The sequence below is a fragment of the Nipponia nippon genome, unplaced genomic scaffold (assembly GCF_047370975.1).
Source record: "Nipponia nippon isolate SJK-2023a ecotype South Korea unplaced genomic scaffold, ASM4737097v1 scaffold_1, whole genome shotgun sequence".
NCBI lineage: Eukaryota > Metazoa > Chordata > Aves > Pelecaniformes > Threskiornithidae > Nipponia > Nipponia nippon.
The window spans coordinates 37,866,796-37,888,231 of NW_028262290.1; the positions used below are offsets into that span (position 1 = coordinate 37,866,796).

General features: G+C 40.2%; 2 protein-coding genes across 17 annotated transcripts in view; one reads left to right on the plus strand and one right to left on the minus strand.

The window, feature by feature from the left end:
* Window positions 1-12,268, plus strand: part of ARFGEF1 (ARF guanine nucleotide exchange factor 1) — a 100,146-nt gene extending 87,878 nt beyond the window's left edge. For all 3 annotated transcript variants that reach the window (XM_087751845.1, XM_087751853.1, XM_087751860.1), the window contains 7 exons: window positions 3,797-3,866; window positions 6,222-6,351; window positions 7,204-7,343; window positions 7,728-7,896; window positions 8,848-8,986; window positions 9,954-10,071; window positions 10,816-12,268. In XM_087751845.1, the coding sequence (XP_087607971.1) occupies window positions 3,797-3,866; window positions 6,222-6,351; window positions 7,204-7,343; window positions 7,728-7,896; window positions 8,848-8,986; window positions 9,954-10,071; window positions 10,816-10,980 (931 nt within the window). In that variant the 3' untranslated portion in view covers window positions 10,981-12,268. The remainder of the gene's footprint in view (window positions 1-3,796; window positions 3,867-6,221; window positions 6,352-7,203; window positions 7,344-7,727; window positions 7,897-8,847; window positions 8,987-9,953; window positions 10,072-10,815) is intronic.
* A 2,837-nt stretch (window positions 12,269-15,105) lies between these two features.
* CSPP1 (centrosome and spindle pole associated protein 1) overlaps window positions 15,106-21,436 on the minus strand; it is a 67,595-nt gene continuing 61,264 nt past the window's right edge. For 9 of the 14 annotated variants that reach the window (XM_087751915.1, XM_087751953.1, XM_087751894.1 and 6 more), the window contains 3 exons: window positions 20,578-20,687; window positions 20,243-20,393; window positions 15,106-15,971 (listed from right to left, as the gene is read on the minus strand). In XM_087751915.1, coding sequence (XP_087608041.1) covers window positions 15,745-15,971; window positions 20,243-20,393; window positions 20,578-20,687 — 488 coding nt within the window. In that variant the 3' untranslated portion in view covers window positions 15,106-15,744. Of the gene's footprint in view, window positions 15,972-18,185; window positions 18,468-20,242; window positions 20,394-20,544; window positions 21,027-21,436 lie in introns of those variants that run through there. The other 5 variants (XR_015703486.1, XR_015703492.1, XR_015703491.1 and 2 more) reach the window with 5 other exon arrangements.

The window sequence follows — 21,436 nt, forward strand, 5'->3', positions numbered from 1 at the left end:
GGAAAGATTTTGAAGTGAATACTCACTAGCAGAACATCTGCTTTGGTTTCCACATATGATCAAAACTTAGGTTTCTGGGTATAGCTGAACATTAGAAACCCTTCTAGAGCAGCATTTTGGATATCTTAATATTTAGACACATTCAAAATACTCTTGTTGCCTTTAGCTATACCTGATTTGAAATATGTGCATTATTCCCTTTGATGTTTATGGCACTTAGGCTTTTCAAATGGGTTATTTTCCCTAGGATGGTATCTGACTCTTTCCATAGATTTCCATTCTTTACTTCCCATCTCCTTTTTTAATCTTTCTGTGCCTTCTTTGAGAACTTCATTATGTTATTTCTTATATTTCTGGGAGGTTCCCAGCTGTTGCAGGGTGAAGTAAATCTTACTTGGATTTTATGCATGAGTAATCCCTTGAGCATATATGTAATCAGTCTCCTTTCCCATGGTGAAAGTACACCTGCTTTTTTCCAAACAATTATTGGGTGACACAAAACTGCTCAGAACAGTCTTTTCACTTTGACCGTAATTGATTAAAGCTGAAGCTTTTTAGATGGGTAAGAAAAAAATATGATAACAATATACAGGTATTCATTCATATTTTTAATGGAGACTTTGTACTCATTTTTTTTCCTTCTCTTTCTGAGCCCTAAGAGGATAGGTTTTTCACAGGTTTTTCTGTGACTCCTGGTTTGGCTGGCATTTCATATTTGTATTTCTTAGTCCTTCTATTAGCCTTATTTTGTGGTGGAGCTTCTCCTGCCCTCCCGGCCTTAATTTTTTTTTTTTTTTTTTTTTTTCCCCACAACACAGTTTTAATACCCAGCTTGTTGTGGAGGCTGCCCCAGTACTTAGAGAAGAAGGCAAATGCTCCTTTTACCTTTTTTTTTCCCATGTCTGGAAGTAACACAATGGTTAATGTTGAAATGAAGACAGAGACAAATCGCACAGTGGTATATATGAAAGTTTTATGAGCGAGTGCTTTTTTGCTAATTGTCTTTGAAATAGTCAGATGCTATGAATCTCTGGAGTGTGAAGTATCTTCTGGCAGAGGTTTTTATTAACCTGATCAGGTAGGATTATATCTGTTCTCTTTTAGCATTTATATAAAACATCTTCCAGGTATTGCATAACTTAATTCTTCAGTTCAAGAGTTGCAGCATTGGCTGCAGGAGTTCTTAGTTGCAGTACTAACCTCTGCTGGTTCTTGGCAAGTTACCTTTTTGCAAAGAGAGAGGATCATATTATTTCCTTGTTTGGAAGACTTAGTATTGGAATATTTACTCAGCTACCAATTTCAGCAAGGTTGACTTACTAGAAAAGCCCAAAATGTACTCCTGCCAAGCTTCCACAAAATCATTGAGGTGTTGATAGCTGAAGATACTAACACAGAATCACAGAATGGCTGAGGTTGGAAGGGGCTCTGGAGGTTGTCTGGTCCAATCCCCCTGCTCAAGTATGGCCACCCAGAGCAATTTCCCCAGGACCATGTCCTGGCTTTTGATTATCTCCAAGGAGGGAAGCTCCACAGCTCCCTGGGCAACCTGTGCCAGCGCTTGGTCACCCTCACAGTGGAAAAAGTGTCTCCTGATGCTCAGAGGGAACCTCCTGTGTTTCAGTTTGTACCTGTTGCCTCTGGTGCTGTCACTGGGCACCACTGGAAAGAGCCTGGCTCTGTCCTCTTTGTATCCTGCCTTCACGTATTTATCTACATTGATGAGATACCCCCTGAGCCTTCACATCTCCAGGCTGAACAGTCCCACCTCTCTCAGCCTTTCCTTGTAGGAGAGATGCTCCAGTCCCTTAATCATCTTCGTGGCCTTTTGCTGGAGCCTCTCCAATATGTCCATGTCTCTCTCGTAGTGGGGAGTGCAGGACTGGACATAGTGCTGAGTAGCGGGGCAGGACCACCTCCCTCCACCTGCTAGCAACTCTCATAATGCAGCCCAGGATAACGTTTGCTTTCTTTGCAGCAAGGGCACATTACTGACTCATGTCCAACCTGCTTGTCCACCAGGACCCCAGGGCCTTCTCTGCCAAGCTGTTTTCCAGCTGGGTGGCTCCCAGCATATACTGGTGCATGGGGTTGTTCCTCTCCAGGTGAAGAATTTTGCACTTCCCCTTGTTGAACTGCGTGAGGTTCCTGTCAGCTCGTTTCTCCAGCCTGTTGAGGTCACTCTGGGTGGGAGCATGACCCTCTGGTGTATTAGCCACTCCTCCCAGTTTTCTGTCATCAGCAAATTTGCTGAGGGTCCACTCTGCCCCGTCATCCAGATCATTAATGAAGATGTTGAACAGAATTGGACCCAATATTGACCCCTGGGGTACCCCATTAGTTACCGGCCTCCAACTAGACTTTATGCCCCTGATCACCACCCTCTTGGCTCGGCTGTTCAGCCAGTTTTCAGTCCACCTCACTGTTTGTTCATCCAGCCCATACTTCCTTAGCTCATTTTAATAGTTTCTTTGATTCTTCTTTTTATTTAATTTCTATTCTGTTTATAAGGTTTTTTTAATTGAAATTTTCTGAAGCTTCATGAGAGCAAGTCTTGGCTTGCTGGCGCTGAGAAAGCCAGGGTGAATGCTCTCTTGTCCTTGAGAAATTTAAGAGTTAGAATTGATTCCATGCACAAATTACGATGATCTGGCCTCTACTGGCTCATAACGGCTCATTATTCCACTACCTCCTTTGGCAGATGGAATTTTAAGACTTTATAGCCCAAAATAAACTACGCTGTATTTAACAACCTCTAATCCAGAATAATCTGCAATTTGTGTCCTGGTAGCTTTCAAGAATCAATTCAGTTCTCTGCTCTACTTTACTTGTCTCATTACATGCCTCAAGATTTTATCTTTTATTATCTCTGATTTGTCTTTTTAGGTCTATGGTCTTTAGTTGTATCGAGATCAGTGATGTGTTAATTTAGGATCCTTAACACAATAGGAAAGATCTCACTTAGGATACGCAGACACAAATGTCCATCAAGCATTGCCTCACACAGATTGAGGCTAAATAGTTTGAGATCTTAACAATGACAAATAACTTTAATCTTGGTAACAACAGATTTGGTAGAACAAGAGATGATGGGACCACTTAGGTTATTTAATCCAGTTTCCTTCATTTCTTGGCAGGCACAGCCAGCCTCAATAAGTTACAATTAATGTAGAAAGTTCTTAGTGCTTAAGGCGAAGATCCTCAAGACGGCAACATGCTATAGGAAAACAACAGGGAAGAGATCAGAAGTATTGTCAGTGGCTTGGTACCTCATAGCAGCAATGAATCCTAAGTGGAAGTGTTGAATCCTACGTGGAGACAGAACCACAGTGCTGGAACATAGGCCAAACAGAGAATGCAAAACATCTGCAGACATTATGCTGATTTGTCCTGGGGTAGATTCATTCCTTATTCCAGGTATAGCTTAAGGCAGTGTGAGAGAGCAAGGCCCACTAATGACACTAGAGTACTGCCTAAAGCCAAATCCAATGTTTCTGAGAAAAATTAATGCATCTCCACATAATCCAGTTGTCTGTCCAGGGCAATTGGCAGAAACAGTGAAGTTCAAAAAACACAATACTTCAATTTTTCACTATGTGCGAAAGAACAAAATGTATACTTAACTAGTTTGTTTATTTATTTATGGAAGTATCTATATTCGACTTTTCATGTTTGGCTTCCATTAATTTAAATTAAAACAAAAAAACCCCACTATATCGATGTGGACTTTTTAGAATATCAGTTCTGATTTGTATTTCAAACTTAATAAATTTGGTACTGGTTTTGTGTTTTCAAGGCTGCTCACTTGGCGACCAGTCAGCGGGGAGTTTGGCTCTGGATCTCCTTCTGATGCAAAAGAAAAACTGGTAAGCTGCTGAAAAAAAAAGTATTTTAAAAGCTTGCAAGAGTTTGGTACAAATGTGTTGTGATGTAGAATAAGTGAAAAGTATACTTAGTTTAAACCCATTTTTCAATTTTGATTTACTTGGAAAAGATTTTTCCAGATAAAGTAAGTGCTACTTAATACGTAAAAATGGCAAGGAATTAATTGAGAAAGAGAAGCATGTATTTGTTTGCAGTGAAGTTGGCTGTAGGTCATTATCCATGTATGTTTTAGGTAACGTCCTGTGTCTGTTAGGTCTCTGTAATACTGTATCTAGGGTTTGAGTTGTTTTCTGGTTTGGGGTGTGGTTTTTGTTTCATTTTGCTCAATATTCTCTTTGATATATTGGCATGATGAGAAAATGCTGGAGGTGGAAGGTTTGCCAGTTAGATTGACTTTTTTTTCCTTTAGATTTTCTCTGGTAATAAGAACTTAAACATCAGTGTTTAAAATAGAAAATATGTATAACCATCAGATTTCTTAGCACTGATTGAATAAACTGATGTAGAATTCAGATTTGCCTACAAGTGGCAGCCCTGTAGCTGCTTTACTATTGATGAGAATTAGTTTAGCTTTTGGACATTCTCACAAGATTGCTGCATAAAGTTCTTTATGGATTAATGAAGCATTTGATAAAAATCGTTCAAGGATATGGTCCCAAATGAGTTCTACTAAAAGAGACTGACTCCGTTCATTTATCTTTATGGAGTGTTCACATAATTTACTTACAACAGAGCGTAAATGTTTGTGATGGCCAGTTCTCATTATACAGGTATTTTACATCCGTGTGGCTGAATGTGGTTGCTATATCTTAACTCATTTGTAGTGCTTTGATCTATAAAACATTTAATCTAAATGTTGGCTACGTTTTTGATCCATTTATGTCAAATATAATAGCATGCAAAAATGGCAAATATACTGAATGTCTTAGTCATGAATAAATTGAAAGATCTTTTCTCTTTGAAATAGTTTAACATGAATGTTTTCAAAAACCTTTTTGTCTTCAGTGTAAAAAAAACACTTTACAACTTCAGAATTAACAGAACTTGTATAATAAATAGTGTTAAAGGAGATATATTTTGGATCCATCCTTTTGGTAGGATAGAATTTTTGTAGGCTTTTGATATTTCCATCTAATTTTTCTTGAGGTAGTTCAAATATAATGAAGCGTTACACATTAGCATTATCTATAGACATAATATCTATTAAAAGTATATTTATACTTAATAGAGATTAAAACCTTCGTTATTTACTGGTATGAGAAGTTGATATATTCTTTATAGGAACTGTATGTGTAGATTTAAGTCTTGCTAACAACACAATGCAGGCAATTAATGTGTAGTCTCCAGTGGCACTTATGGAACAAATGCCAATAGAAATGCTGGGTTATTGAAAGGGACAGTAATCGCTATATATAACTGCTTTGCCGTTAATGAGAACATATTTTGTTATTAATTACATTTATTACATTTCCCTCTTTCAATGAACGCTTTCTGAAATGAAAACAATAGGTATTACCATTGATTTTAATACTCTACCTTGAACTGATCAAGAACGAAGATATTTATTAAAAAATAAAACAAAACTAAACTCCAACAAGTCATCTTCCAAAGTCATTGAGTTCTAGCTCACAAGATAACACAATACAACATGGAAAATCAGAACACACTGAAGAAGTCTGCTGAAGCAGCTCTCTGGCAAAAGGATTTTAGATCAGAGCTTTTTTTTCATATGCATATATTCTTCTCCTCCATCATTTTACTGTAGTAAATTCCTGTAGCACCTGCAAACATGTTAGTAGGAGTGTATAATTCAGAACATTCAAGGGAGTAAAGGCAAGTAAAGATGAAAGTTTGATGATCGCTCATGTTGTTTGGACATGTCATTTAAGAGCTGTGTGTTCACATTTTCACCCGTTATAAAAGGAATACAAATTCTCACAGAAGCTACTAGAGGTTTTTATTGTAGATCAAGGTAGATACTGCATTGCCCAGTATTGGAACCTTGCAGCAAACCTCATGCACTTAATCTGGTAAAAGTCAAACTGTTGGCTGACATACTAAACGCTTGGATGGCATACAAAAAAATGATGTGCAAAATACTACTCATCGACTTTGCTATGTAATTAAGTATTTGTTGCTTGTTAAATTTTCAGTTCTTTCTTAGTAGGTCATCTTTTAGTACATCTTTCTTGAATGCTAATATCAAATATGACTAACGTGAATGAAAAAGTGCAGTGTTGAAATGTCTTAAGCTATGAAGAGCATAACACTGTTGACGATTAGCTTGCAGAAGTTTTGTGTAAGTTAATTTTTTTTTTTTTTTGCTTTCTTTTCAGGATACAATCTCACAGAAGTCAGTAGATATTCATGATTCTATTCAGCCTCGATCTTCAGATGGACGTCCATACCAACCCAGCACAGGGTCCACAGTAGGTGAAGAAATGAGTAAAACCAGGCCAACAGCAAGTGCGTGTTTTGTAGTGATTTGGCATTTTATATCTGTTAAGAGTAGTTTTTAGCAGATGTTTGATATCTTTAGTTGTAGCCCCAGCTATAACTTTAGATACACGATGTGAAGAAAATTACATTGGTTAAATTTTTGTCTTCAGGTAGTATGACAGAATTCTGTTGGACTCTCATGGGTCCACATTTTTGACCTGTGCTTTAAAAATCTAGAGTTCAGCTGCTAACTTGCAGGCTTTTTACCCAAAGCAAAATATTAAGAATAGTACTCTCCTTATAATGCTATGTAAATGAGTAACTTTTTCTTAAGAGCAAATTTCCTTCTGTGCAGAATGCAACAGAAGCAATAGCTGGGGGGTGGGGGGGGAAGGTGTACTTAGAGTTATTTGAAGAGAGTACATCAAACCCTTAAGATACTTGTGCAAAGTTATGTGTTGGTGCTCAAAATGTTCATGTTTGGTGGTATTGGTACTTTCCACAAGTACAAACAAGCATCAGTGATACCACTGCTATCCTAAGCCTCCTCTGCCTGCGGACAGTCTCAGCCTCTGGTTCTTCCCATTGCACTGATGCTAACAAGGTCACTAATTTTGGTGATTTTTAAGTAACACTGAATATTTGTCCAATGTACGGCAGGCGACATCAAAGTTAAGAAATAGCTTTTTAAAACCTGCCAATTGTTAACATGGTGACCAGTCCTGGTTTTAGAAGAGTAACTCAGACGAGTGGATTCCAGGTTTGGTTTATGAATGTCCTTGAAGTTAAGCCGTTCTTCAACTTACCCCTCAAAAAAGAAAAAATTATTGCAGTTATATTAGTTAACAAGCAATTTTCTTTTTTTTTTTTCTTTTAAAGAATTTCCAGAACAGAAGTTATTTGCTGCTCTCTTGATCAAATGCGTTGTACAACTGGAACTCATTCAGACTATCGACAATATTGTGTTCTTCCCAGCAACTAGCAAAAAAGAGGATGCAGAGAATCTAGCAGCAGCACAAGTAAGTAGAACTGATAGGTGTCTCTGTTTTTAACAGCTTTTTCTCTAGTGGATAACATTTCATAAACTCCTGTAACATCTTCTAATTTACAATTTTTAGAAGCGCTTGAGAACTTCCGGCAGACTGTTGAGATCTTTTACATCTTGCATTAAATTGCATTTGCTGTGCTGGGGCAGCACACTGTGGAGATTAAAACATGTATTGTTCAAAGGGATTTATGCAACTGGGATGTGGATACAACTTTTAATGCAGTTTTAAGTTTAAATACAAGTACAGATAAAAACAGGGTAGGATTGAGTAATCACAGGAGCTTGCTGAAGACAATTGTGAATTTTTACTTTAAATATCTTTTTTTTTCTTTTTTTTTTTTCTTTTTTTTGATAGAGAGATGCAGTAGATTTCGATGTCCATGTGGATACACAAGATCAAGGGATGTATCGTTTTCTAACATCACAGCAGCTTTTCAAACTTCTGGATTGTCTGCTGGAATCTCACAGATTTGCTAAAGCATTTAATTCAAACAATGAACAAAGAACTGCTCTCTGGAAAGCAGGTGAATCAGTCACCTTGGAGAAATATTTTGTGAGAATGTGTTACTGTGCTTTGAATTGACCCAAAAATAGGTCAAAAGTACTTTGATGCTGAATGTAAAATTGCATATCCCTAGAATTTAGAACCCTAGAATACCTAAGGGGAGGAGGCCTCATCTGTGCAGGTGCAAATATCTTTTCCATTTCCTGAAATTTCAGGTTTCACTGGGTTACGGCTGCCAAGCTGATCCCTGGCCGTAGGTGTGAGTCCCATGCTGGGAAGCTGCAGGCACAACCCACCAAAACTTATTAGGGGGGGTTGTTTTACCTACCAGTGTATAAGTGACATATGTGTCACTTTCTACAACAGATGGAAAACGGACTCTGTAGCATTGTGTTTAATCTATTCCTTGCACCAAAGTTAGCTATATTAATACTTTTTATGGTGAATGCATACTGTGAATATGCAGCAAGCTGTTTTGTGCATTGATGTATGCACACACAGAGCCATTTCAGCTTGAGTGAGGTAGTATTAATATTTATGGGTATGCTTTTTGCTAGTATGGACCTCCACTAGCAAACTGAGTTTAATTATACAGTAACAGCTTTGGAAACAGCAGTATTGTAGGCATTTTTATCAAAAACAAGCAATAAAACAGTATACACTACAGATACATGATTGAGACAAAATGGTCCGTTGTTCAGGTGGTTAGAATGCACTTCTATCGTACACCCAGGTTTCACATCTACTTGGAAGCTTATATAAAAACGGGTCCCAAACACAGTTATGGTGTATATACATAGGTTATTTTTTAACAGTACTCCATTGTACTAAACATCGTGAGAAATTAATTACGTAAGGTGGTTCTTCTAAGCGTCTACATGCAGAAGATGGTTAGAAGGAGAAGTGGGGGACTGTAAGGAAAAATGTCAGATGAAACAAAAATCTAAATGAATGCTTGGAATTTCTCTAGGTTTCAAAGGCAAATCAAAGCCAAATCTTCTGAAACAGGAGACCAGCAGTCTTGCCTGTGGGTTGCGCATTCTGTTCCGTATGTACATGGATGAAAGCCGTACCAGTGCATGGGAGGAAGTCCAGCAAAGACTACTAAAGTAAGGTCCATGTAGCTGAACCTGTTGATGTTATTTCTGATGTTAAAAGAATGTTTATTTTTATTTAAAAGGCTAGACCTCCTCTGTTTGCAGTAAGGTTCCTAGAGTTAACATAGTATGTTGGTGGTCACAGCTAATATTAAGAGTTGTTATGTTGTGTGGAGAGTTGTGCCTCCAGCTACTAATGCTGCCTCTGTTTCCTGTTCTCATTACATGTTTTGCAGGAGGGAACAAAGGTTTTGTCACCTTCGGGTTTTTTTTTTTTTTTCTCTTCTTTTTTGTAGCACATGGGTAGGTGGGGGTTGTTATAGCGCCTCTTTAAAAAGAAAAGCAACTGTCACCTAAACCCTGCTTGTTTCTTTCAGTAACCTCAGGTATTTGGGGGAACTGATGCTGTTTGTTCTCATCTGCAGAAATGAGCACTGGGCTTGAGGAGCCTGTGGGCATACAGAAGCTTTTGGCTTTTTGGGTATTCATTACTGTGAATACTAAGGTTCACCTGAACGTTTCTAGTTAACAAAGTTGTTCAAGCAAGTGTTGGAATAACAGAGGGCTTAAAACCATGGCAATAACACAGTGAAAGTATTTTAAGGTTTATAGACCAGGGTGCAGAGCTGAAAACTACCTGGTTACGCCAGCATGAGATTAATTTTTGAAGTCTGCATGTCATTTTGTCGCATGCATTTTAATACCTCTGAGAGAGCACTTGATACACTTTAAATATATGCACAAACAGCACAGTCGTGTTTTGTCAGCATATTTAATACTGAAGTCCTAGGACTTTGGTTTCTGAGTTGAACAAAGTCACTGCTTTCTATTACTAATCAGGCTTACAGTAGCTTTCATAAAACGATGCTGTTCTACACCAGGGCTCTGCACTGGTATAGTTGCAAAGCCAAAGCGCTCTCTCTGCAGTAGAGGTCACAATAAAATGTTAGTTACTAGTTTTTGTGTCTTTTCTCTCTAGTGTCTGCAGCGAGGCTCTGAGTTACTTCCTCACACTTACATCAGAAAGTCATCGGGAAGCCTGGACTAATTTATTACTCTTATTTTTGACTAAAGTCCTGAAGATAAGTGATGAAAGGGTAAGTAGCTGTTCGGAATGGTATTTAAGACAACATTTATAGGTAAGACGTCATTCCAGACCGGTTCTTCACACACAGTTATATACTTGAATTTAAAAGCTCCTGCTGCTCTGTAGACACTCTTTGTTGAGGGAATGTACATTGAAGCTGCACTTGACACAGATACTGCCAGTAGTAATGCAGAGTGAGGGTGCAGTGAGTGATAAAATAAAATGTGTCTGAGAAAATTTAAAAGGTGCTAAAATCCTTTAGAAGTGTGTGTTAAGTTGCCTTTACCCCTCTCCTACTGAGGAAGAGGATCAGTGGCTGATACTTTATTCAAAGAAATAACTCCTGTTTCTGCTTCCAGTGCTACATGTACATCACCTTGACCTTCTCCAAGGCAATTCTGCAGTAAATACATCCATATTCAGATCTCCCTCTATTTCTTAGAAACTTGACTGAAATATTAAGTGAAAGGGGCCAGCTACAACAATAAACTGATGACAGAAAAATTCTTCCTCCTGAAGAAGAAGCATTAGTAAGGAGCTGTGTGTAGCTAGTGAGCATCTGTCAGAGTACATCACAGCTGTCTTAGCCTTATTCTAGGGCTGCTAGCTCCAGTTATAAAGATGTTTCTGCTTGTCACTTTGCGGGTTTCTCACCTTGCCTAGGGAGAGTATTTAAAAGTCTTTGCTTGCAACACGCTTTCTGAGGTGTATTGATGCATACTAAAATAATTTCTTCTCTTTGTTTTTTCCTCAGTTCAAGGCTCATGCCTCATTCTACTACCCTCTGTTGTGTGAAATTATGCAGTTTGACCTTATTCCTGAACTTCGAGCTGTTCTACGAAGGTTTTTCCTGCGGATTGGTGTGGTTTTCCAAATATCCCAACCACCAGAACAAGAGTCTGGAATAAACAAGCAGTAGCAGATAGTGACTGAGTATTGCTCTGTTTAAAAGTCTGTATTCCTCAGCTAAATAAAAGGACCAGGTAGCTGAGCCATTCTGTCTGGATATCCATAAAAATGGTTTCTTTGTATGGCGATGTGTATCTGAGGGTTAACGGTACAGATGCTTACAACTGTAATTAAGGCTTGCAACACTTCAGTCCCTTTATTTCCTGATGGATTCTCTCTATCGGTTTCTCTTACCTGGCTCATGCTGAGCACAGAGCCAGTTTTTAGCACAGTCCTCTTGTCAGCATGGGCTGCAATATCCTTTACTGTCCTAGACAGCGGTATAGCAACAGATGTTTATGGCGGGTGTGAAGGTAAAATGTACCCAAAGAACTATATATGTAAAGGTTTGAGCTTCTGCAAGAAGTACAACTCAGGAGAGCTGTATTTTGAAGGATAAAATGTTTATAGTGAAAAGAAAATGGAGATTATTGTTCATGGTAAAAGATATTTAGCAACTATGTCTGATATTCTTATTCTGAGATTTTTGCACACTCAGACTGTCTGAGACATGGGTAATCATCCTTCTGTGAAAAATGTACAGAGATGCAGGTCTGTAATATAAACTCTTTAACACTATACAGTTCTTCCTGAATTGTTTTATTTCTGTATTATTGATTTGCTGAAAACCCATAACACTTCATTGTTTACCAAATGCACTAGAAGTTTGGGTTTCTTTTTTTGGGTTGTGATTTTTTTCTTTTTTTTTTTTCCCCTTTTTTTTTGTTTTTGGTTTCGTTGTAGCCCAGAACTTAGTGTTGCCGACTTTTGTCAAGAACAGAGGTAGAAATACCACGACTGACATAACTACCTGTAATATACTTGTTTTAGGGCTTTTCAATATAACGAGCCATTGAAATGATGATCCTTCAAGGACTGGAACTTGAATCACTGCAAACAAGTCTAGGTTGTGTCTGCTGTCAGATGTTTTTTGTTTGATGTAGATTTCACTCTTATGTACAGAATTTAATGTTGAATATATTCAAGTAACAAATCTGGCATGGTTTGGGGATGGTTAAATTTATTGGATATGTATTCATACTGTGAATTGTGCTCTGATGGTTAACAGACAAGATTGTCAAGCATTCTGTATTACAATGGATGTAGAAATTTTTTTCAGATGGACAAAATGTATATGGTACAGATATGTAAAGTTTTCTATGTAAAAAAAATTCTGTACAACTTTCTGTACAATATTTGGTTCTCATCTGGCATATTCTAATCAGGTTATAGGTCAATAAAGTTTTTGAACTCTTTCATCAGTGCAATCAAAACCAGTCTAATCCACAGCTACTTGTTTTACAGTTTCCTTTGCCTCTCCTCCTCTCGTTTCAAAGGAACAAACCCCAGCCCTCCGGGGGCCGAAAGGCGGCTGCCATTAGGTTGACCAGGAGGTGTCTGCTCACTGCTAGGCAAATACAGGGTGAAAAAGAATGGTAAGTTTTAAAAAAAAAAAAAAAAAAAAAAAAAGGAATAATAAAAGTGCTTGTAGGTGGACTGGTTAAATGAACCCTGTAGTGCTGCGCAGACAGAAGCTCAAATGCTGCGTTTTGCTTTCGGGGGATTAAAATATTAATACAAAACAGACTATGGAAGAAGGGTGGGTGGGAGAGGCTGGGATCACAGTTCATCTGACTGCTGACTCGGATACATCAGCCCGCTAAGCTTTCTCGGTGTCTTTGATTTTGTAAGTAAAAGTGGAATTGGATTGTTCTCCAGTGTCTTCTCACAAAACTCACCACTAGCACAGGAGAGAAGCAGAAAGACCGAGAAAGTGGCTGAGGGAGCCTAATCTCAGAGGTGAATGAATCTCCCTGTAGCTGTTCACAGCACGCTCCAAAAATAAGCGCAAGCGGTTGAAGGAAGCGGCTATGGAAAGGCCAGTGGAGGGAATTAAAGGGCATGACCTGTGACTGGGAGTTTTGTGGTAATGGTAATTGGGGCGGAGCAAAACCAAATTGCATTTGTCAAAGTCAGAGGGGGGAGAATTGAGGTTATTTCAATTAATTGTAATTGTACAGCCTTTCCTCTTGGGCTGTATTTTACTTTTTCAGTTTGTTGTGTAACGTTTAAATCTTAAACCACCGTACTAGGCCAGACCTGAGGTCTGTCTTGTCTGTCAGTCATCAGTAATCATTCTTAGAGTAAGTATGATGTGTCCCAGCCCTATGGATGTCGCACTCTCCCCCGTGCCTGCGGCAAACTGTTCTCGGTACCGTTATCCAGGTGTTCCTGGCGCTGCTGCCCACAGCGCTGTTCTAACAGCCATTTCTGTATCTGTTCCCCTGTCTCTGCATAATTCCTTTTTAAGTGTCTGCGTTCATGATCCAGCATTCCGGGTCAGTGAGTACAATAGATTATCTAAAAAGTCTGGTAGTTTGGGTTGGTTTCTTTGTTTTTCTTTAAACCTTACTCCTTCCTCATTCTGTTGTGCACTCCGATTTAGTACTGACTTTCTTTACAGCATGACTTTCTCATGCCTTACCTTATTTATTGCCTATGTGGAAAAGGCCTAATCGCTGTTTAGTCTTGGTTCACGGGAAACTGAACTCCTGTGTCATCGTTCCTCTTTTCGGTAGCTCTCCATAGTTCCGGCAGCGCCAGAGCTGCATGAGCTGTGCTCCGCGTGTCACCTTCAACTTGCTCACGTCTGCAACGATCATCAGAAAAGCGGGGTCGGGGCAGGGAACTGGTTCTGTTTTGGCCATCTCAGCTTTGAGCTCAGGACTGTGGATCGCAGCTGCGTTTATTTTGCAGGTGAGACTGTCGTGATAAAAAAGAAAATAAAAAAAAAAAGCATAGGAAGGCAGGCAGAAACACCCTGCCGCCAGCTGAGCTTTGGATACGCGGAGAAAGCTGAAGGAAAGATGTGAAGGACCCAGAGTATCCCGAAGGGAGGCTGGCTGTGAGGAAGAGCGTAATGCGCTGTGCTGAGGCTGTTGAGCAGTGAGGTTATGCTGTCTCGTGGTTTCAGGTCACTGCAGAGGTGAGGGAAGCAACGTAAAGGGGGGCTGCGCAGTGTCCTAGACACTGGAGGAGAGGACTGGCTGCCTCTGAGGGTCGGCGACATTTACAGAAATTCTTGCAGTTAACTGAGGCTGGCTTTTTAGGTTAACGCTAACTTTCTGCTTCTATCAGGCAGGTAAAACTGATTAAAGTTCAGGGAGTAAAGAAAAATTAAACTACGCAGGCCACTAGACGAGGAAGAAGAGTTAGCCTGGAGGTAGTACAAGGAATGGATCACAAAGTTCAACTTGGGAAGCAACTGAGAAGAGTCATCAGGCCTCAGAAACAAGGGGAAGGCCGGCAGGTGCCAAACCGAAGAAAACTCTGACATACGTAAGGTGGGCTTCAGCATGAGAGGCTCGGTGGTAGGGTGATACTGTATTATTGAACGTTGTCACCTCAGCTGCCTAAAACTATTCCTGCCTCTGGGAAATTCAGAATCAAGCAGCCCTGAGGGCTGTGCTACATTCTCTAGCCTAGGGCTTGGATTCCCCACCGCTCCCTGCAGTACTCACTGGCCATTGCTGTCATAGCCACACTGATGAGGCTGATAGCCCTTTTAGCTGATGAGCCAGAAACTCCTGGTAAGAACGAGCCCGATTTGGCCCTTCCTCTCCGGGCAGGAACATGCTAAACCTATGAAGCAGCTCAGCACGACACCATCTTGAAGTACATCTTTCTCAGCAAGCATCTCCTGCCTGCCGTCATCACAGACCTGCTGTGGCCTTCAAGCAGGTAGACGGAAGCTTGAAGGCAGCATTTCAGTAGGAAAAAAAAAGGCATTTTTACAAATGGTTTTCGTTTCTTCATTTGTTTTTCCCTGCTGGTCAAGCTTTGGCCTCTGGGAGGGGATTCCTAACCAAGAGGAAAGTCACGGCCTTCCCCTTGCTTCACCTTGGTGTTTCAGGTCACTGAACTCCTAAAATCTTGCTTCCATCTACACCTCCTTCTTGCTAAAGCTCTGTGCTTTTGTTCAGCAACTTTTCCGTGGGTTTTTTCCTGGTTCTTTGCAGATAGCCTTAAGGTTCCAGTTTGTTCATGAGGAAATGTAAGCTGAAGCACATGATAAATCAAGAAAACTGAAGTCTGCTTTCACATTTTTAGTAACAAAATAATTTATTAACTCTTAAATCAGAACCATAAATTAAATATATGCAACACTCTCTGTATTTCCAGCACGTAACAGGTTAGGGAACATAAGATACATTGCTATTAGCAAACAGATTCATGGAAAAATGACTGAGCTTTCATGCAGGAGAGCACTCATCAGTGTATGAAAAGCAAGTGCCCTTCCCCAAGTTATTTATGCTTTTGGTAAAAGCTTAAAATGCACCTCTGCTGTTGGGTTACTCTGCTTCCAGACAGTTTTGGAGTTTGGCTATAAACAAAGCTAAAAATTAACTTTGATTTAATATCAAATTCACACACACGCACACTGGTTTTGTGCCAAGTCCAGCTCTGAGGCTGAAACTTAACTTGTATAAAAAGTGCAAAAATTGCCAAGCTACTCCTCCGCTTCCCAGGCCATGTAACATAAACCATCCCAGCTCTACGTCTCCGTTACACCGCAGCTCCTGTTACTTCATTATTGCTATGTTAAACGATCCGTACAGCTCCACACTCTATACATGGAAGAGAACTATTCCTACAAGAGACCCTGGAAAGTGCGGTAGTGCCGAGCCGTCCCTCCTGCGCTGCAAGGCACAGCTGGTTCGCCCAGGGACTCGCGTCAGCCGTGCGCGGTCGAGAGGCCTTGCCAATGGAGCGGTAGCGTGTTTTCGGGTGAAAGCTTTGCTGGGCTTGGCTGTTCAGCCGTGAGCCTTTGGAGCGTCTCTGACGTTCCCGGTCGCAGCCAGGGCTCTGTTGCGACTGTGTCGACAGAACTGGGCCGTCTGCCCGCGCTGGATGGAGCGTGCTTCAAAAGGTCGTCCGCTTCTCCCAAGGAAATGTTATCACCTGAGAGAGGAGTGCAACATACCTCTGTTAAAGGTAACAAAAGCTTATCACACCTCACCACAACATTTTGCTATACTGAACAGGCTTATTTGTCTGCAATAAATGCATACATAACGCTTTTAAGTTACATTTGTTTCTACTTAACACACATTTTTGAACTGGGCCCATCTAGAGTCAACAGCTAAAGCCTCCAGGTCTTTGATGTCAGTGCTAACAGCTCCTCCCCCTGCCAGATCAACAAGGAGGCACTACAGGCAGCCTTGGAGGGGCTTGGCAGAAGCTTCTTGCTTTCGCAAAGCCTCCCGCTATAGCGACAAGTCAAATCTGTCAGTGCGTATATGCATAGAAAATGCGTATAGAAATAAGGCCATGAAATGACAGTGTTATGGCTAAACATTCTTGTATAGACAGTCTCTTACTCAGGAGAGAACTCAGGAAGAATTATTTTAACACTGGTAAACCCTGCAAATGCAAGCACGTCTGCGTATCACAGTCCAGCATAGCTAATAACCTTACAGGCGGCGCCATTCGGAAATGCGTACTGGCTAAGTCGTCATCTTCCAGCTACAAAACAAACCACGCAAAAAACAACAACAACAAAAAAAAACCAACAAAAAACTAAAACCAGCCCTGCCTTTGGACTTGGGATCGTTATCACTCTGAACACTGCTATTACTTGTTTCAATTCACTCAGCAACCATACATACCTAACACCTTAACCAGATAGTTTTTAGTGTGGATTATCAAACATTTATTTTATATATATATATATAAAAATATATAAAAGGATATAAATGTATCATTTCTCTGAGCTGTTCACTTTTTGGATTCACAACATTACTTTTACATGTATAAACCAAAAAACAATGCAAACCCCCCCACACCTACAAGGACTGAAAATTGCAATGGTTTCCTCTTTAAAGCTGTCATGTAAATGAGGAGGTTCTGGTTTGTTGGGGGTTTTTTAAGCTGGGCAGAAAAATATTTAAAGACTCTGGATTAGGGAAAAATACACAAAGTTTTTGCAGAAACATACTAATTCCAGTAAAACTTAACAGAATTGTATATTCTTTAGTGATGAAATAGTTCACGTAAGCAATTCATAAGTGTCGTGTAATTTAAGTATTTGGATGAGTTTTCCAAACTTAAGTTTTTTATTCTGGAAAAAAAATGATGACTTTTTAAAATCTGATCTTAAACCAAAGCTTCTCTGAAGCGTCTCATTAAAACGTGATGGTGTAAGCACGGGTGTGAGAAACCAAGTCCTGCAGAAGCAGCAGCCAGGTGTGTAGACGTGAAGGGAAGGACAGAAACCGCACGACCCCCCCTACACCCAGAGCGAAGGCTCGGTTTTCCTCTTAGTGCCTAAGGCGGGACGCAGGCTCTAAAACAAAATGCCGAATACTTTTTGTTCAAAAAGAACTTGGCTCCTAAATCTTGGGTCAGATGAACTCTCCTACGGGTTGCAACCCGCAGTTTTTACGTACATAAGTTATGGTGGGGTTAACGGCAGTAGACGGCAGGAAAAATAATACTTAAAAGAAAATTAATTTTCTCTTTGCTACTTTTTAAAGAGATGATATTTAGAAACAATGAAGCTAAGGTGATGTATTTGTTTAGAGACAGACAAACTGTGGACTTTCAGGCCAGAAGGCTGCATTTCCCCAAGTTTAACTATTCCTGCCTTCAAAGCCGAAGCCATGAGATCTTCCGGCAGTCAGAGGTGAGAACAACTGCTCTGTCAAGAGATAAGCTCACCATGCACATCACTATATCAAACTCGTTTGCTGCTGCTGTTAGAAAGCACAACAGAGCAGCTACAGTACAAAACTTGCTTCATCATGAATTTCAACACTTTGTATAGTCCATAAAAACCTGTTCTTAATTGGGCCACATACAAAGAATTTTCTTTATTTCTTTTACATTATAATTTATATATTTCTTTTATGAGAAAATTCTTGATAATTCACAGTTAGTATCTGGAGGCTGGGGATAAGCAGACCTCTTTCCTTCACAAGAAATACTGATTTAGCAATTGAGTGGTGTCTAGACTCCCGCTGAGCACCGGCTGCGGCACACCCTGGACGCCCCTGACTGACTGCGGCGCACCCTGAACACCCCTGACTGCGGCACACCCTGCCCCTGGAGGAGAACAAACTCCTTCAGCGCCCTGGAGTGGATATCGGTGTTTGTCTGCTGTCAGCCCGCGCTTACCAGCAATCAGTGCTGCTGCCCGCTGTAGGTCATCGCAGGCTCCAGCATTCCCTTGCTGAAAGGCACAGAGGAATGCCTCAGAAGTCTCAAGCAGTTTAGGCAACTTCTTTTACATACAGCAGGGTCTCAGCCACATATCTAATGTGCTCAAAGCTGTGAGAATTCTCTCTTCTGTGTCCGAGTCTGCTCTTGTTTATGCAATTAGGAGCATGCATACATTGCCCGCTGGAGAAAGTAGCTGCTGGCTTGCAGAGACTTCATCGCCCAAAGGATGCACCAAGTCTACATTGATGAGAATGGTTTTTTTGGATGGGTGAAAGCAGAGAAGGAGGCCTGGCTCCAATGATGTGCACTAATTTTCCAATTAAGAAAACAATTCTAGGGTGGCTTTAGGATTCCCACATCAGTCCCATAAAGGAAAAGTGAACTGCTGTGAACAGAGCCTCCTTACTGTGCCAACGATCAGCTCTTACAATTTATCAAAGCCTGTAAATTGTCATTTAAAGGGAAGATAACCAGTTAGAGTTCCTTAGTTATATATTTAACAGAGTTGTTTTCTCCCAGCAGTGTCTCTGAGGGTGGAGGAGAAATAACAGTCCTAGTTGTCAGGAAAGCAAGAGGATGCCACAAGGGTTCTATCAACCTGCTAGGGAACAGGAATGAAACCACTGGGCTTCACTCATTTTTTTTGTAACGTCACTGAGCGTGAGGTAGAACAGGAGTGCAGGCAGCAGTGCAGCCCTAACCACCACAGCTGAGCAAAAGGATCTCGTTACATCTCCAAGAGGCACATATGCGAAGGATGAGTGATGGTCCCCACGCATTCCAAAGAACAAGCTACGTACAGACATATAAATATACACACACACACACAAATTATATATATCTAAAGGCTGAAGCTCTGGAGACCATGACAAACAGAAGGTAAACAAAATAAAAAGTGTAGTTCACACGATAGGAGGTGAAACTATAGAAGAGGTGAGTGAGAACAAGGGCAGAGAAGTAAAAGAAGTTCACACAGCAAAAATGTTTGGGTGGAGTAAAATTAGGAAAGCATTTGTTTAGATTCTAGAAGAAATGAATATGAATGGGGGTTTTTTTAGTGACTTAGAAAACACAGTGAGATGGTTAAAAGAAACAAAAAAGGAGGAAGTGCTTGTAAGTGTACCCATAGCAACGGAATCAGAAAAACTGTCAGCATCTGTACTCTCATTAAGTTTATAAAAAGGATACTGATACTGTAATTGCCTAGACAGCATAGCAACCACCTCCTAAAAAAAGGGAGATTTCAGGCTCGTATGAAAGAATCATTAGCACAAAGTGTATCAATGGGGTCATAATCCATGTGAGAAATTAAAGGCCGTTAACGGTTGCCATAATTGGTACTTGATACACAGAGCGGATCTACATCAGGCAGGCAGCCTCTGGAGAAGCTCTGGGATAACTCCCAGAGCTGGATGTATTATATGGTCACAAGACGGACATCATAAATTCAAGTGCGTGTATAGTGAAAGAGTTATCAATATCAACCTCGAATACTGAATGATCATTTATGTTAACAAACCAGCAGAAAATCCAAATTAACTAGAAATTGAAGTAGTATTTTATACACAATTTTTTGGCATATCTTCATGCTGGTTGGACCACAGACATCCGATTCCTAGGAATGCCAGTAAACTCGCACAGGCGCCCCATCAATCAGTCAGGAGTTTCGTTTCTTCCCACTAACATTTCAGCTATGCAGCTGGATGTCCACATCCTACTGCTGGCAGTGACGCATCGCAATATTAAAAGTAGTATAGACAGGACAGGTATGAGTGGCTGATCAGACAGGAATTAGAGCACCTTTTCCTATCACCCTCTGCTAAACTTACTCTAAAAAGCTGTGTTGAAGTTTGCTGGGGAACCTCTTGCACCAGCTACAGAGCTCTATAAATAATTCCTGTGTTTGAGCCAGTTGCTCACTGCTCAACCACAGGCAGTCTATTAATATTTGTTCCTTTAATTATTGCAATTACTTAGTATTCACCGCGTCATCTCTACTACACAGACCATACCCAAGTAAGCAGATTTCTGCTGGAGCTCAGTCAGTCTGTGCAATCGTTCTTCATTCTTGCCTTTCAACTGATCAACATCGAGGCTGAAGCTCGAGTGCAAAGAAAAGCCATCAGGTTGCAGTAACGGTGCCTGGCCCGGTGCAACATCCTCCTGCAGAAAATCCAAAAATGCACAAATCCTTCAGTTAAACAGCATCCTTTTTAAAAGGGCAAATATCTATACATGCATGCTCTCGGCATCCATATCATCTAGCCGCTAAGGAACCACAGGAACTGTCTGACATTAGATCTGTGGTCCACCTTCATATTTCAGCCAATCCAGTCCTTATACATACAGCACACTCCAAAGCTTTCTGCTTTATTCGTCTCCTCTCCCTTGCAGAAGGTAGAAGCTGTGGTGATAAATTAACTTCTCCTAAGGCAGGAAACATTTCCCCATTAGCACCTGGAAAAACAGGCAAAAGCATTTTCAAAGCAATCAAAATACTAGACAGTGTTCAAACACGTTTATGGTTTGAAATAAGCCAATATATTGTATGTGATTTAATCCCAGGAATCAAAGGAATGTATTCATTAGGACATCTTGCATGAGGCCAGTGATAATCCAGATGCAGACAAAAGAACCAGGTACCACAACAGCAGCAAGGGATGAACCTTGCCTCAGCAAAGGCAAGGAATATCTTGAGATACATATTGCGATCTCTCTTGTGTGGAGGATAAGGCATTTCACATCCTGCAAATCCACCACCTACCTTACTTCACCGTATCTTGTTTACATCTAGACCTTTAAAGAAAACGAGTACTCAAATGAGTATAGTATCTCTGCTTGAAAGAGAGAACACTAGGCAAATTGGAGGCATAAAAAGATACGACCATGTAATAAATCACGTATGTAAATATGTTACATGGAATATATAACAACGTTACATGAAATGGTAATGTTACATGGAATATAATAACATAATCAATGCCTTAATCACATATCCTTAGTCCTATCTTAGCCTTTTCATGTAATAAAGTGCTAGAATCTGTTCACACAAAAATAAATAACTAAATAAATTTTTGATAATACCGCTATCACATGACAGTGGGGGGAGTTTAATCTATTTTTATAATATAAATGAACCCTAAGGTGATGTTTCTGCTTCACACTTGTTTTGTCTATTTCCCCTTCCTTCGCTGATTCTGGAAACT